The sequence below is a fragment of the Leptinotarsa decemlineata genome, unplaced genomic scaffold, assembly GCF_025532065.1.
Source record: "Leptinotarsa decemlineata unplaced genomic scaffold, Ldec_3_MD MMD2_tig00001973_RagTag_RagTag, whole genome shotgun sequence".
Lineage (NCBI taxonomy): Eukaryota > Metazoa > Arthropoda > Insecta > Coleoptera > Chrysomelidae > Leptinotarsa > Leptinotarsa decemlineata.
In genome coordinates, this window is record NW_027412572.1 from 2,481,449 (window position 1) to 2,497,173 (window position 15,725).

Below are 15,725 nucleotides of genomic sequence, written 5' to 3' on the forward strand. Positions count from 1 at the left end.
TGTGTTTCCCAGAAAACGTGAGGGTTAGTGTCACTATAATAACGGAAATTTTATCTGTGAACATTGCCGTTCGAAAAAGATGTACATTCGTCACTAAAACAAATATTGTGACGATATGTAGGCTGTCTTGCAATGGTTTCCTTCATGATTTCGCAGAATTCTGTTCTTCGATCAGGGTCATCTTCAGTTAATTAGTGTACCATTTTAATTTTGTATGGATGATACCTATTCCTCTTCAAAAGTCTCCACACAGTAGATGGAGACACTTCACAAACATTCGCGACGAAATGAGTAGACTGTTCAGGATTTACTACCATTCCACCAATTATTTGCACTTGCTGTTCTTCTGGAAGGGACGGATGACCTGGGGGCTTTTTGTTATGTACACAACCGGTAGATGTGAATTTGGATACAAGTTTCCTCAAATATTTTCTACAGATAGGAGGATTCGAAAACGTTCATTAAAAATCCTTTCGGTTTCATGAAAGTTACGCGTCTCACCGTAAATGAAAATCGCTTCAATTTTTTCTTCCAATGGACGAGAATTGACCATTTTAGAGATTATTGACGTGGTACCTTTTTACTAGTAAAATCGAAAACTAAGTGAGAATATTGTAACTGAACAACTATGTTCATTGTCATACTGACATTTTTTGTCGTTTTTATAAACAAAAAATAACTTAAAAAGCTTTATCGGGTTGTTGAAATTACCATATGGCAGATAAAAATGGATATTTATAGAAATATCGATATTAATGTGTTTGTCTTCAGGAAATCTTTAAATGTTCCGCCATTTTGTTGTAGGTGAAAATATTGACTCCATATTCTAGAGTAGTGAAGTATTTGTCAGGAGCTTCAAAATGATATGTCATAAGACCCCCTTTTCTTTAATTTTCTGTCCCAGATGGCACCCAGTCGCCATCTTAAAAGTTTCATCTGTCTATTTCATGCATTATTTTAAGTAGCCCAAATTTAAATTTTTTGAGTTGACCCATTCAAAAAATAAAAGGGGGGACATTAAAGAAATGCACTGTATGTACCATATCCAATAATTTATAGCTATCAGCAAGATGTAGAGAAAAAAAAATAAAAAAAGCCAATCAATTACAAATTTTTTACAGTCTTTTCAAATGATTGCGGAGAAGAATCATCGAAAGATTCTGAATCTATATTGTATATACATGCAAGTTTGATGAAATTGAATTCGCCTCAGCAATACAATTCTTCCAGATAGCAATATTTCCGAACAGGGATCTGAAAACTCATTGACAAAAAAGTTTTTCTCGTTCATTTTATTTTCTCTCCATCAGCGCTGTTTACTAAATGTTTTTATGTTCACAGGGACCTTACTCAGGTGCACATATGAATCCGGCTAGAACTTTTGGCCCTGCTCTATTCAATGGAAACTGGGATTTTCATTTGGTAAGTGAAGCTGATTAATTCAGACGTTCTTGTAGTGTTCACCAACTCGAGCCACATTGAAACCTCGTGGAATACAGTGATAGGAATCTACCCACTTTTAACCTACCTACCTAGTAGATCTAGTTCAAACAATGGTGGGAAGAAAAAGATCAGATTAGGAAAGTCCCAAACCAGTTCATGACAAGTTGCTAGTAGGTGAAGTTGAATTTCATTTCAATTTCAATTTCAAGATCTGCCGAACTTAAAGAACCTGATTCGGTCCCCAGTGGGGCAGGCACAAAGTATATGCTCTGCAGTTTCAACATTTTCCAGACAGAGGCGACACACACTTTCTTCCGACAGTTCAAGTCTCTGCATGTGATGATTCAAATGACAGTGACCTGTAAGAAGGCCTGTTAGATATCGTAGTTCATCCCTACAGTAGTCCAACAACTGTTTGGAATCAAGCTTCGAAGGGTGAATGAACGCTTTGGAGTGGGCCAATCCTGAAAGATTCTGCCAGAAGTCCATAACTCTTCTTGCCATCCAGGTGTTGAGTGTTTGTTTGACAAAGCCCGAAGCGATGCCAAAGGCAGGTTCTAGTGCAATGCACTAGAATAGTGCATTGCACTAGAAAATATTTTTATACCGTAAATTTCCGCTTGAAATACAGTCGCATAAGGTCCTACCCACACAGCACTAGATATTCATGGAATATTCCCTGTATATCATAAAACGAACGGATATATTCCAAATATTCATAGAATATTCTTGGAATATATACATGCCTTTAGAATATTCATAGAATATTCTTGAATGAATATGGCAGGATTATTCCCGAAGGAATGTGCATAGAATGTCTATAAATGAATTATTCTCCCGTGAATATTCTAAGAATATTGTCGATCGAATATACCATATGGTATATTCTTAGAATATATCCCCACGGTATATTTTGGAATATTCTATACAATGGAATTTTGAATTATCTTATAATAACGTATTCAAATAATTCAATATTATTGAAAACAAAAATATTTGAAGATCTTAATCGAATGCATAACCTAATGTATATAACCCTGATAGTGTTAACCAGTTTTTGAACTCAACGCGAAGATTCTGGATGAATTGCTCCAACAGCAACTGTTGGAAAAATTTGAATGGGCCAATAAATGAACCAATTGCATCAATAAATTGGTTAATTCTCATCCTATTTGTCTTTCTGTATTTGAAATTATTCAATTACAAAGCGAAAAATCCTGGAAACAGAGAAATGGGGAAGTGAAGAATTGGAGTAAACGTTTCTCATTGGTCAATTGAAGTGTAGCGCGCGACAGTCGAATAAGCTCTGTGAAAGCGGCTGTCCCTTAATGCATGGTACATTTGCGTTATTTCGACATTTGATTCAACATGGCGGTTGACGTGGCAGGTTCGTTGGTGTGTTAGTGTTATTATCAAAGTATAATTCTGTCACGTTCAGTGTACCATTTATAATTTGGGGTTGTCCAATTTGCAGTACAGCGAATAGTTTGATTTTGGATCTTCAAACAGAAGAGTTGCATATATTCAATCTTCAAGAAAAGTAAGTAAAATGCAATAGTATCGATAGTAAAGTCATAGTGATTAACCTACTATACCTCATTTTAGGTTCGAGGAGAGTTGGTGTGTGGGATTTGTTGGTTTGACTAAGTACATGTTTGAACTAGAGTGATTTCAGTTGTGTATCTTCAATAGAGAAAAGTAAGTGAATGACACATTCTTTTGTATCATTTGTTTTCATAATTTTTATCACTCGTTTTCAAGATAGTATCAATTTGCCCAAAAGGAAACAGAGTGGTACCTGGTACAGGCAGGTGCGCCAAGGAACTGAAAACGTAATGAGTACTTTTCAACAAGACAATGCAAGTTGCTCTCCAAGTCATAAAATGTTGTAAATGTTCATGAGTAACCTATGCAAAAAATATCTATTTGATTTTTATTCCAGTTTTATTGTGCCACTTTCAAATAGTGATAATGAACGTTATTGTACATTTTGTTCCAGGTATTACTATTGAAACACTGACTGATGCATTGTTGGACAAATATAAGGAAAACTATTCTGGTGAGCAAAGTTTGGATAACTTTAAGTAAGTGAAATTCATTGAAGAACCCATCATACCACTCATTTTAAATACTTCATTTGTGGGTTTATTTTTTTAAGTGAGAAACCTAACCTAACCTATTTCTTGATGTAATACACTTTTTCTTTTTCAATGAAATGATATATTTATTATTTTTTAATTAGTGCTGATGAATTCACAGAGTTGTTATTTTAGTATATTTTTTAGTATACATTTGTTTGAGAGTAGGAACATCCTAATTTGAATACATTTCTAATATTTGTAATATGACAGTATTCAGGAATATTTTATTCAGTGAATAAATATTTTGAATTAGATTGTTTATTTTTAATATGGGTTGAAACGTCAAATATTTCAGTGTATATTGTTTTTAAAATATATTTGTTCATGAATATTATGTGTTTTATTACTTGTGTGAATCTTGTATCAAAATGCAATATATACATGCCTAATAGCGGTTACTCGTCACATTCTTGGAATATTCCAAATATTCCTAGAATATTCATAAAATATATTTAAAGAATATTCTATGGTGTTTCTCTATTGTATATTCCTACAATAAACTAAGAATATCCTGAATATTTTATAAATATTCCTCGGGTTCTATTCCTGGAATATTCTTAATAGAATATACCTTAGATATTCTAAGAATATTATAAGATATTCCAAGAATATTCCGAAGGAATATTTTTGAAATATATCAAAGGTTCGCCAGGAGCACTTCCAGGGAATATTCTCCAGAAGATATATATATATATATATATATATATATATATATATATATATATATATATATATATATATATATATATATATATATATATATATCCATGGCATATTCATAGCATAATACAATATCTTTAAATGTATATTCATGAAATATACCTGGAATATCTATTGCTCTGTGGGTAGTCAGGTAGATAACTCTCCAGCAGGATCCAGTCCTCTCTTCTCAGGAATAGTACTTTATAAGGCAGTTCGTAGTTGACAGTTGGAGGCATAAAGTCAGAGGTCATTTACAGAATGCTGTGACTTCCAATGTCAACCGACAGTCTGTTGCACTCCGCATTGAATTGAAGGGGACACCTCACAAACATTCGCGATGGAATAATTAGACTGTTCAGGATTTACTATACCATCTCACCAATTATTTGCAATTAGTGTTTTTCCGGAATGGATGAATGACCTGGGGGCTTTTGTTATGTACACTGCCGGTAGTTGTGAATTTGGATACAAGTTCCCACAAATATTTTCTACAGATAGGAAGATTCAGAAAACGTTCATTGAAAATCCTTTCGGTCTCGTGAAAGTTACGCGTCGCACCGTAAATGAAAATCGCTTAATTTTTTTCTTGCAATGGACGAGAATTGAGCATTTTGGAGATTGTTGACGTGGTACACTAGTAAAATCGGAAACTGAATGAGAATATTCCAACTGAACAATGATGTTCATTGTCGTACTGACATTTTTTGTCGTTTTTATGAACAAAAAACAACCTAGGGTTGTTGGAATTGCCATATGGCAGATAAAAAGGAATATTTATAGAAATATCGATATTGATGTGTTTGTCTTCAGGAAATTATCAAATGTTCCGCCATTTTGTAGTAAGTAAAGATATTGACTTCATATCCTAGGGTTGTGAAGTATTCGTCAGGAGCTTCAAAATGATGTGTCACATGACCCAGTCGCCCAGTCGCCATCTTGAAAGTTTCGTCTGTCAATTTCACTTCAAAATAAAGTCTCAACACCCTACTGTGTAGGCCTAAACGAATTGTTCTTTCAGATGATTTGATTTATAGCCAGTCTTCAAGTATGCCCACTGACTATACGTGAAAGATTTCTTTCCTCATACGAGGAATTGGGCAAATTTCGGATATGCAGTTGGTTACCTCGTTCACAGACAGATGGGGCGACGACAAACCTGTTGTTTGTTGTAGTCTTCAGCTTAGTTCGAGGAATGATACTCTGACGGAATTCGATTTTCAATTATCGGAAATCATCGACTTTATGTTGATGATATACACTACCTTGGACTGATGAGTGGCCAAACAGCCCGAAACCGGTCTGCAAATGTGTTCCAATGATTGAAAATCTATTGCGGCAGTTGTATCGCCAACAGCATATGCAGGAATAACTTCAGTGAAGAATCCTGCACTGACACCTGTCGGATATAATTCAACGCCCTTCGTGGTATTAGCCAGGGGAGTAGTTGTTTTCTGATAGGTGTCAGTCCATTAACCTACTGTGTAGGGTGTTGAGACTGACCTGAACGAATTGTTCTTTTAGATTATTTGATTTATAGCCAGTCTTTAAGTATGCCCACTGACTATACATCAAAATAAAGTATTCTTGCATTAATTTCATCTTCTCAAATTTCAGTTTTTTAAGTTGATCCGAGAAGAATCGAATGAGAGAAGCGAAATAGTCATTATTGTAATTTCCGCCAGTTTGATAAAGTATTGAATTCCGTGTCATAACTATATTATCCTAATTAGATTCATACAATATTCAATGAGCTTTTTTCATTAACACGCTCGTGATATGAGAGATAAACATCGGCGCATATCAATCAGCAATTACCTTTTGAATTATTTCATTATTATTGAATTTTTCAATTACTCCTGAACAACATTCGTTTCAGAAAATAAACTAATTCACAATTTCTAAAATTGACACAGTTTTTGAAATACTTTTAATTTTGAGCCTTTTATCAAGTGAGTTACACTTGCCAACAAATGAGATACAAAATTGCGACTAATTATAATGGCTATACATGAGAGTTCAAAGCGTCCTGACTGCGACTTAAACATCAAAAATTTTCACGTGAAGATTTTGAGTTATAGTCATTTTCATTTTATACAGAAATTCTCACATATTATAGGGAAATATACGATCAAAACAAGAGAAATACAATATATTCTGAGGAGAACAGACATTATTAACAATGCACATGAAAAAACATTCAAATGAATTCTTTTGTGCATAAACTTTTTGCAAATGTTGACTTTCGTTGATAAGTTTCATTTTCCCCCATAAGGAATCAACAATAATCCCTCATCATTGCTGCATCCCATCTGTCTTGGTAACGTTGCTCCATTATCAGTATGTCTTGGTGGAACGTTTCCCCTTGTTCTTCACTTACAGTACCCTAATTTCCTGGGAAAAAATTCAAATGGGAGTGCAAGAAATGGATTTTGAGACTTGCGACATCCCATTCTACAAATAGTTCTTCTACAAGTGTTTCGTAATTTTTTATTTTCTTGTTCCCTAAAAACTCCGAAACAATTCTTTTGAAAGAACTACACGCAGATAATTCAACATTACTTGATTTTTAATTGAAATTTTAATGAATTAGTGGTTTTCTAATTTCTGGTCCAAAAATATACCTTGCTTGAGCTTTGCATCACTTAATTTTGGAAAACCTGTTCAAGATATTTGAATGCATCACCTTCTTTGTCAAATGCTTTTACAAAATTTTTCAATGTGTAATGGAGGTAACAAAACGTTTTTGGAATTAACAAGAGGTATATTCTTAACATTAGCTTGACCTGGAATATATTTATTTCTCGGAGGCCATTCTTTAACTTGATAATGGCTCTGTGTTGCACTACTGTTTCAAAGGCAAAGAAAACAACAAAACTTCGTTAATCCGCCCTGAAGACCAAGTAATAATCATATGACTTTTAGGTCACCACAAATTTGCCATATACGTATTCTAAGGAATTAAAGAATTTACTGTCTTGAACAAATTTATTTCTTACAACTATCATTATCGCAAACTAATGTATTTACAACACTCAACACGTAATTTATTTTCACAATTTGAATTCTTTATTTAAACGCACGATTCACTTTCTACATTCGACTGCAATCTCTGGACGAGAAGCCGGCCTTTTATATCGGTAACGATCGCTCTAGATTTCTCTCGTGGTTTCGGTACTCATCTATACTTTTTGCAGCGGTTCGCGGTGAGTCATGTGTTTATTCGCTGGCTGATATATCGGTCAGGGGCGGCTTCAGATTCGTTACAGTATTATAAATTGAATGGGTTATATTTTTAGGAGTGACTAATTTTTGGAAAAGAAAGTTTTTGGCTTGCTACTACTTCATCTTGATACAAAAAAAAGGATGAGGGAATCTTCCAAAGAAAGGAAGGAAGTAATCAATTTGAAAATAAGTAACTCTATACATGGAGTGTAGATCAAGCAAAGAAGTAACTTTCAGACACAAACTGGAAGAAAGCCCTCCTGAAACAGCTACTTTCATATTAACATTGAATTACACGAAAGAAAAATTCTTTCGAAACAAAAACTTTTACATGAACGCTAAATTATACAGAAGACACTATTTTTTACTCAGTTTGTATTCCAAACATTCGTTTTGGAATAAATTCAGATATCATTCACAGGAGTTCTGCAGTAAATGACTCATTAATTTGATAGATCTCAGACAACAAAAATATTCTACAATGTAATAGAATTATACTCATCGTAGATATTATAGCTAAGATAATTGAGAAAATTGTAAATTATTATTGTATTTCCATGGTAAGTTGAAAAATACCCACGGGTGACACTTCGCTTCTTTATCTTTGTCGAATACCTATTATTGTTATCTCTTTACATATGTGTTCAAAGATGAATAAAGACGATTCATTATTATTATTATTATAGTAAAAATTTGCACTTACATGGAACACTGTTATCCTCACTGGTAAACATCGATGTTTCGCCGTAAGATATTTGCCTTAGGGGCTTAGGGCTCTTTTCTATCCAGTTTGTGTCTGAAAGTTACTTCTTTGCATGATCTACCCATCTATGTAGAGTTACTTTTTTTGTTCTACAAAACACTCAGAAACTACACAACACAATCAGCTAAAAGAGTAAGGGAGCTGGGCTCCATCGTGATTGAACTGATTGTGATTGACTACACAAAATTGGCTTGCCGAAATGAAAAAAAAAGGATATTTCCAATACATTTTACGTCATGAAGGGGTGAGTAGGATACGGAAGGATCTTCGAAATTCAGGAATTGAAAAAAAATCAACAAACTCTACCCCCTTATCTGACCAATGTGAGTGAAATAAATGAATACTTTGTCAGAGGGATCTCTGCAGCTCCAGCTGATCGAGAATTAATTAGATATTATTCAAACAATAAACACCAGAAACCTGGTCATTTTCAGTTCCAGTATGTCACTGAAGACAAAACCCTAAAAACATTGTATAGTCTCAAGTCTAATGCTCAAGAATCCGACGGTATTAACTTGAAACTACTTCTTATGTGCTGTCCTCATCTGATAACATTCATTAACCACATTATCAATATATGCCTCTCTACTAATGTATTTCCTCAAACTTGGAAAACATCACTTGTGCAGCTCGTCCCAAAAAAAAAAAATAATATAACGAATCTCAAACATCTAAGGACTATTAGTATTCTTCCGGTACTGTCTAAAGCAGGGGTCTCGAAACTTTGAAGCCTTCGGGCCATAATGATTTTTTCAGTTTGTTCCAAGAGCCAATTTCTGCCCTTAACTATATTTCTAGACTAGGATAGTCGCAAAGTGCGTGACCTAAGCAAATTTACGCTTTTTTTGCATTTCAATTATTATTGTGTATTGTGACACTTAACGACATCTAGCGGCGAGTAGTGGTACTATGTACTATATTTTCTAGCTACCCGCTAGGTGGCATTAGGCGTAATTAAATATTTGGAATTACCGCATTGGTTCGAGAAAGTTCTGGTTCTAGCTAGTGTATTCCGATCACCTCGAGATGGCAGTAATAAAGGCGAAGGAAGCGAAACTGTCTATTGTGAAATAAAGTAACACCCGTCAATAAAAGTATTTTGATTTGACTTATTGTTTTTATGTGTGATTTGTTAGTATGGAAAAGAAGCGAAAAATCGACAGTGAATGCAGAACGTTCCAAAAAAAATGAAACTTTCAGTATTTTGTGATTGAGTCCAGTAATAAGGCGCTATGTTTAATTTGTAATGAAACCATATCTGTTCTCAAAGACTATTACATTAATAGTCTCAAAGACTATTACATTAAACGACACTATGAATCGAAACATCTTCAAAGTTACTCTAAGTATACAGGAAGTTTGCGGAAGGAAAAATTTGAAGCTTTGAAACGCGGACTGAAATCGCAGCAATCTTTGTTTACCAAAGCGAATACTGAACAAGAGTCTGCAACTCGCGCCAGCTTTTGTGTGGCTTTTGAAATCGGAAAATGTGGCAAACCATTCACCGATGGAGAAATGATAAAAGAATGCTTGATTGCAGTAGCCGAAGAAATATGCCCCGAAAAGGTAAATTTATTTAAAAGTGTCAGTTTGTCAGCAAACACCGTGGCTTGAAGGGTGCAAGACATCGCAGAAAATATATCATCTCAACTGTCTGACAAAAATGGACATCATGAGGGGTTTTCTCTAGCATTGGATGAGTCAACGGATGTGTAGATACTGCTCAGGAGTTGATTTTTATTCGCGGAGTAGATGAAAGCTATGAAGTGTATGAAGAACTTCTTGATATTGATAGTATTCACGGCACGACAACTGGGACAGATATTTTTAAGGGAGTTGACAATGCCATTAATAAAAAGAACCTTCGATGGAGAAATTTGAAATCTATAACAACTGATGGGGGCAAAAATATGTATGGTAAAAATAAAGGAGTGGTTGCACTTGTGTCAAAGGCTGTAGAAAATGATGGTCGTTCAAAACCATTAGTCTTACACTGTATCATTCATCAACAGTCCTTGTGCGGACAATGTTTGGATATGTCTGAAGTTCTAAAACCAATCATATCAGTTGTTAACTTCATCAGATCCACTGGGCTGAATCACCGACAATTCTGCGAGTTTATTCAATAGATTGGAGAAAGTGATTTACCATATCATACTGTCGTATGCTGGCTTAGTTGCGGAAAAGTCCTTAAGCGCTTTTTTGAACTTCGAGCAGAGATCGAAACTTTTTTAAATGAGAAGCAGCGCCCTTTTGCCGATCCAGAAAATAGTGAATGGATGTGGAAGTTAGCCTTCTATGTCGATTTGACAAATCATATGAACGAACTGAATTTGAGATTGCAAAGAGAAAATCAGCTTCTCCCTGATTTATACACCAATATCAAATCCTTCAGGCAGAAAATAATACTATTTCAATCGCAATTACGTGAAAAATATTTCACACATTTTGAAACATGTGAAATATTCAGCCACACTACAGAGACTGAATTTCCCGTCAATTTTGCGATCGAAACTTTGAGTGCTTTGAAGATAAATTTTGATACTCGTTTTTCAGATTTTAATGTCATTGCGAATGAAATTAAGATTTTTCAAAATCCTTCTGATTCTGACATTGAAACCTGGCTCCGGAAGTCCAAATGGAAATTATTGATCTACGGTGCAGTGATATGCTTAAGAACAAATATGAAAATTCATCTTTGTTGGAATTTTATAAGAGTCTTCCACTGGAACAATTGGATAATTTGCATAAATTTGCTCGTGGATTGTTTTCTGTTTTTGGTACTACTTACTTGTGTGAGAAAACGTTTTCCAAGATGAAGTACACAAAGAATGTTTACAGATCTCAAATAATCGATGAGCATCTTAAATCTCTTTTGATAATTGGTACAAGTAAAATTGATCCACAACTACAAAGTATTGTCGGTGGAAAATCACAATTACATAAATCTCATTAGTGTTTTTGTTTTACTGTGATTCATTTCAATAATTTGATAGTTATTAATATGCCTAAACTTAGATACTTAAAGTTGAGTTTTCTTTGTCAGTAGTTGTTTACAGCTGATTCTCGGCCTCCCCCCACCACTATGACGTATTAATTGCTTTTTTTATTGGTTGTTGTTTGGTGAAGTTTTTTTTGTTGTGCAGTGAAGTCAAGGCGTTGTGACCTTGAAGTGTCTGGTGCATGGATCGTTCAGATTTTTTTTTCATATGAGATTTTGTGTGTTTATGTGTGTGTGTAGGAGAATGCACGGTACAGGGTTTCATCATGTGCTTGTTTGTCTATGTACAAACATACGTCTGCATACTTCGAAGATCCTCCAAGTAATAAATGCTCCATCGGTGTTAGGGCACCAAGTTAGTAGTGGAGTGACGTCACAGCAATAACCGTTCAACGGCTAGAGAGCGACATGTTCACTCCACGACGTGTGGCAGAGTAATGCGTATTCATCGGTCTGCCCTCACCTCTCCTGAAGCGATGAAGGTTCGCTCTAGCCCCGCTATCGATGGTGACACAACGGCAGCCGAGGACTGTTTGCCTAGCGTCTACCCTCTCCGAGACCGCAACGACCACTGCTTGCTCGTATATCGACATCTGTTATCGCATTCAGTTGGGAGGTAATCTTGGCGCATGTAGTTGAGAAGTGGGGTTGGCTATGACGTCTTGACGGGTCCTATCAGAGTGTATTTAAGAAGCGTACGAGTGTTGGCTATGTCAGTTTACATCAAGTGAGTTAGTGAGAACTATTATATAAAATGTATTCCTGTGACTGTGGTAAATCTTTCACTCGTAGTGATAATCTTCGTCGGCATCAGCTCCAGAGTTGCCAAGGAGGGCCTGCAGTGAAACGGGTGAGAGTGGATAATGCAACACCTATGTATACGTGCAATTGTTGTAATGTGACAATTCCTATGAGCCAAGTGAATTCTCACCGAAGAACCATGAGTCATAAAAATAATGCATGTGTTCAATTGTCTGACGGTGTTCAAATTATAACGAATGCATTCAATTGCCGCATTGCTACATACAGGGTGGAGAGTTCGATTGTAACCAGTGACTACATTTCATTTTTCAATAAGATTAGGCAGAAGGTCATTGAATTACTGGAATCAGCCATCAGGATCCATAAAAGCATCAAGGTGAATATGGAAGTTTTTGGGAATTATATTCTTCAGACTGATGATTCGAGGGACACGAAGTCATTTAATTCCCAAAATAAAATAGTGGACCAATCTTCAGATTTGAATGCTGTTTTTGATGGATTCCGTGATGTAATTGTGGCACAAACGACTGAGTTCCAGGATCGTGACTCAGGTATTTATTTTTTAAAAATTTCAATAAGATTGAATAGTAATATTTTTTTTTTATAATTCAGGTTGGACTTGTGAAAAAATATTGTTTCTCGAGGTCAACATTAATAAATACAGTCCACTGGAAGGACGTTCATATGTGAAGCTGCCTCAATGTATTCAATGGAAGAAAGCTGTTGTGAATGTTCGTAATGAAGATCAATATTGTTTTGCTTGGGCTATAACATCAGCATTATATCCTGCAGATAGTCGAGTGTCCGAACTTACGTCATATCCACATTTTTCCACTGTTTTAGATGTCACAGGTATGGATTTTCCGGTTAAAGTTAATAATAAGAGTATCGAAATATTCGAAGATAGGAATGATATTTCAATTAATGTTTACGGTTTAGAGAGTACATTTGAGAAGGGTAAAATGAAGTATGAAGTGATTGGTCCATTGCGATACTCACAGAGAAGACTCCGGAGACATGTCAATTTGTTGTTTATAACTGATGACTCCGGTAATGGTCACTATTGTTGGATCAAAGATCTTTCAAGATTAGTTTCTAATCAACTATCAGCTCATAGACAGAAAAAATATTTTTGTGACGGATGTTTGATATATTTTTCTGATGAGAGATTGCTTTTACGTCATAATATGTATGATTGTAATCACATTAGTACCACAACACCAACTACTAATTTAAAGATCAATAAATATGGTAGAATGGTTGCGGAAAATAAACTAATGTTTGAAAACTTTGAGAGGCAAATGAGGGTGCCATTTGTAGTGTATGCTGATTTTGAATCAGTGCTTAAACCGATTCATGTGAATGAGCCAAATCCTGAAAGTTCATACACGATTAAAACATTCAAACATGCCCCATATTCATTTGCTTATTTGATAAAGTGTTCATATAATGATGATTTGTCAAAATTTGTTACATATAGGGGTGTAGATGCAGCTCAGAAATTTGTGAGTAGCATTGAAGATGATTTGAAAGAGATACATGAAAATCATCTCAGAAACCCTAAACCGATGGATACACAAACTGACGAAGAAGAAGAACAGTTTGCTGCAGCCAGAACTTGTGGTATATGTAATAAAGCATTTACTGATGGTGAAGTCAAAGTAAGAGATCATTGTCATGTCACAGGAAAGAAAAGATCACATGCCGCTCACTCGAAATGTAATTTAAATTTCAAAATACCAAACTTCATACCTATCATTTTTCATAATTTAAGTGGTTATGATTGTCATTTATTCATAAAAGAATTGTATAGGAATAAAGAGAAAGTTGATGTTATCCCGCAAACTAAAGAGAAATATATATCTTTCACGAAGCATCTCTTCACACACAGCTATACCGATAAAGATGGTGTGGTTAGGAAGAATTATCTCAAAATGAGATTTATCGATAGTTATAAATTTATGACTAATTCGTTGGAGAAGTTGGGTGCAAACTTGACCTCCGATCAATGTTTGGAGATGCACAAACATTTCCCACAAATTGAGAAATTCAATTTGATGAGACAGAAAGGTGTATTTCCATATAGTTTTGTTGATGACATTGACAAATTGAATTATCCATTACTTCCGACAAAAAATCAGTTTTATGACACACTCAATTGTGAACATATATCGGAAACTGATTATGATAGGGCTAGAAAAGTTTGGAATTTATTCGAGTGTCAGAATTTGGGGGAATACTCTGATTTGTATTTGAAGTCGGATGTATTGCTACTATGTGATATTTTTGAAAACTTCCGCACCACAAGTTTAGAGATATATAACTTAGATCCGGCACAATATTACACTGCACCTGGATTATCATGGGATGCCATGTTGAAGTTCACTAATGTTGAATTGGAATTACTAACTGACATTGATATGATTCACTTTTTTCAAAAAGGTATACGAGGTGGAATTAGTCAATGTAGCGAGAGGAAACATATAGCAAATAATAGATTTTTACCCAATTATAATCCCAACGAACCTTCCACATTCATTACATATTTAGATGCAACAAATCTATACGGTCACAGTATGTCACAACCTCTACCAACAAGTGAATTTACATGGTTGACACCAAATGAAATTCTTAATCTCGATGTGATGGATGTGAGTACTGATAGTCCGTATGGGTATGTATTTGAAGTGGACATTCATTATCCACAAGAGTTGCATGATAAACATTCTGACCTTCCATTTTTAGTCGAAAAAATAATACCACCTCGTACACAATCGAAAATTCCCAAATTAATTCCAAATTTGAATGATAAAAGAAAATATATTGTTCATTATAGGAATCTACAGCAAGCTGTCAAAAATGGATTGATTGTAATGAATACACATAGAGTATTGAAATTCAAACAATCATGCTGGATGAAACCCTATATAGATCTTAATACTGAAATGCGTAATAGGTCTAACAACAAATCTGTTAAAGATTTCTATAAACTAATGAATAATGCGGTGTATGGAAAGACAATGGAGAATGTAGATAATCGAATTGATGTTAGACTCGTTACACATTGGGAAAATATAAAGAAAAATATAGGTGCCAGCACTCTCATAGCCAAACCAAATTTCAAAAATTGTTCAATTTTCACTGATAATTTCGTTGCCATTCAATTGGGTAGAGTGAAGGTTCATTACGATAAACCATTATATTTGGGATTTTCCATATTAGAATTATCTAAAACAGTCATGTATGACTTTTTCTATGGATGCATCAAACAACACTTTGATGAAAATGTCTCTTTACTTTACACAGATACCGACTCGCTCATTCTTAAAGTAAACACAGAAAATTTTTATGAATTCATAAAAACTAACATAAGTAGATTTGATACATCCAATTACAGTATAGTTAACCAATTCAATATTCCAGTAACAAGTTCAGTCTTGGGTAACTTCAAAGATGAATTTCCAAATGATCCAATCATGAGTTTTTATGGTACAGGTGCTAAAGCATATTATGTGAAATCTGTTGATGGTGAATTTAAGAAAGCCAAAGGGTTAAACGATCTGTAATAAAGAATGAATTGACATGCGAAGATTATCAAAAAATCGTCGAACAAGGTGGTATGATATTCAGAAAGATGAATTCATTTAGAAGCGTGTTACATGATATGTATACTGAATTAAAAAATAAAGTT

General features: G+C 34.7%; 1 protein-coding gene across 3 annotated transcripts in view; it reads left to right on the plus strand.

Moving 5' to 3' along the window:
* LOC111515674 (aquaporin AQPAn.G) overlaps positions 1-15,725 on the plus strand; it is a 63,235-nt gene that overhangs the window by 15,978 nt on the left and 31,532 nt on the right. For all 3 annotated transcript variants that reach the window (XM_074176667.1, XM_074176666.1, XM_074176668.1), the window contains exon 4: positions 1,342-1,422. In XM_074176667.1, the coding sequence (XP_074032768.1) occupies positions 1,342-1,422 (81 nt within the window). The remainder of the gene's footprint in view (positions 1-1,341; positions 1,423-15,725) is intronic.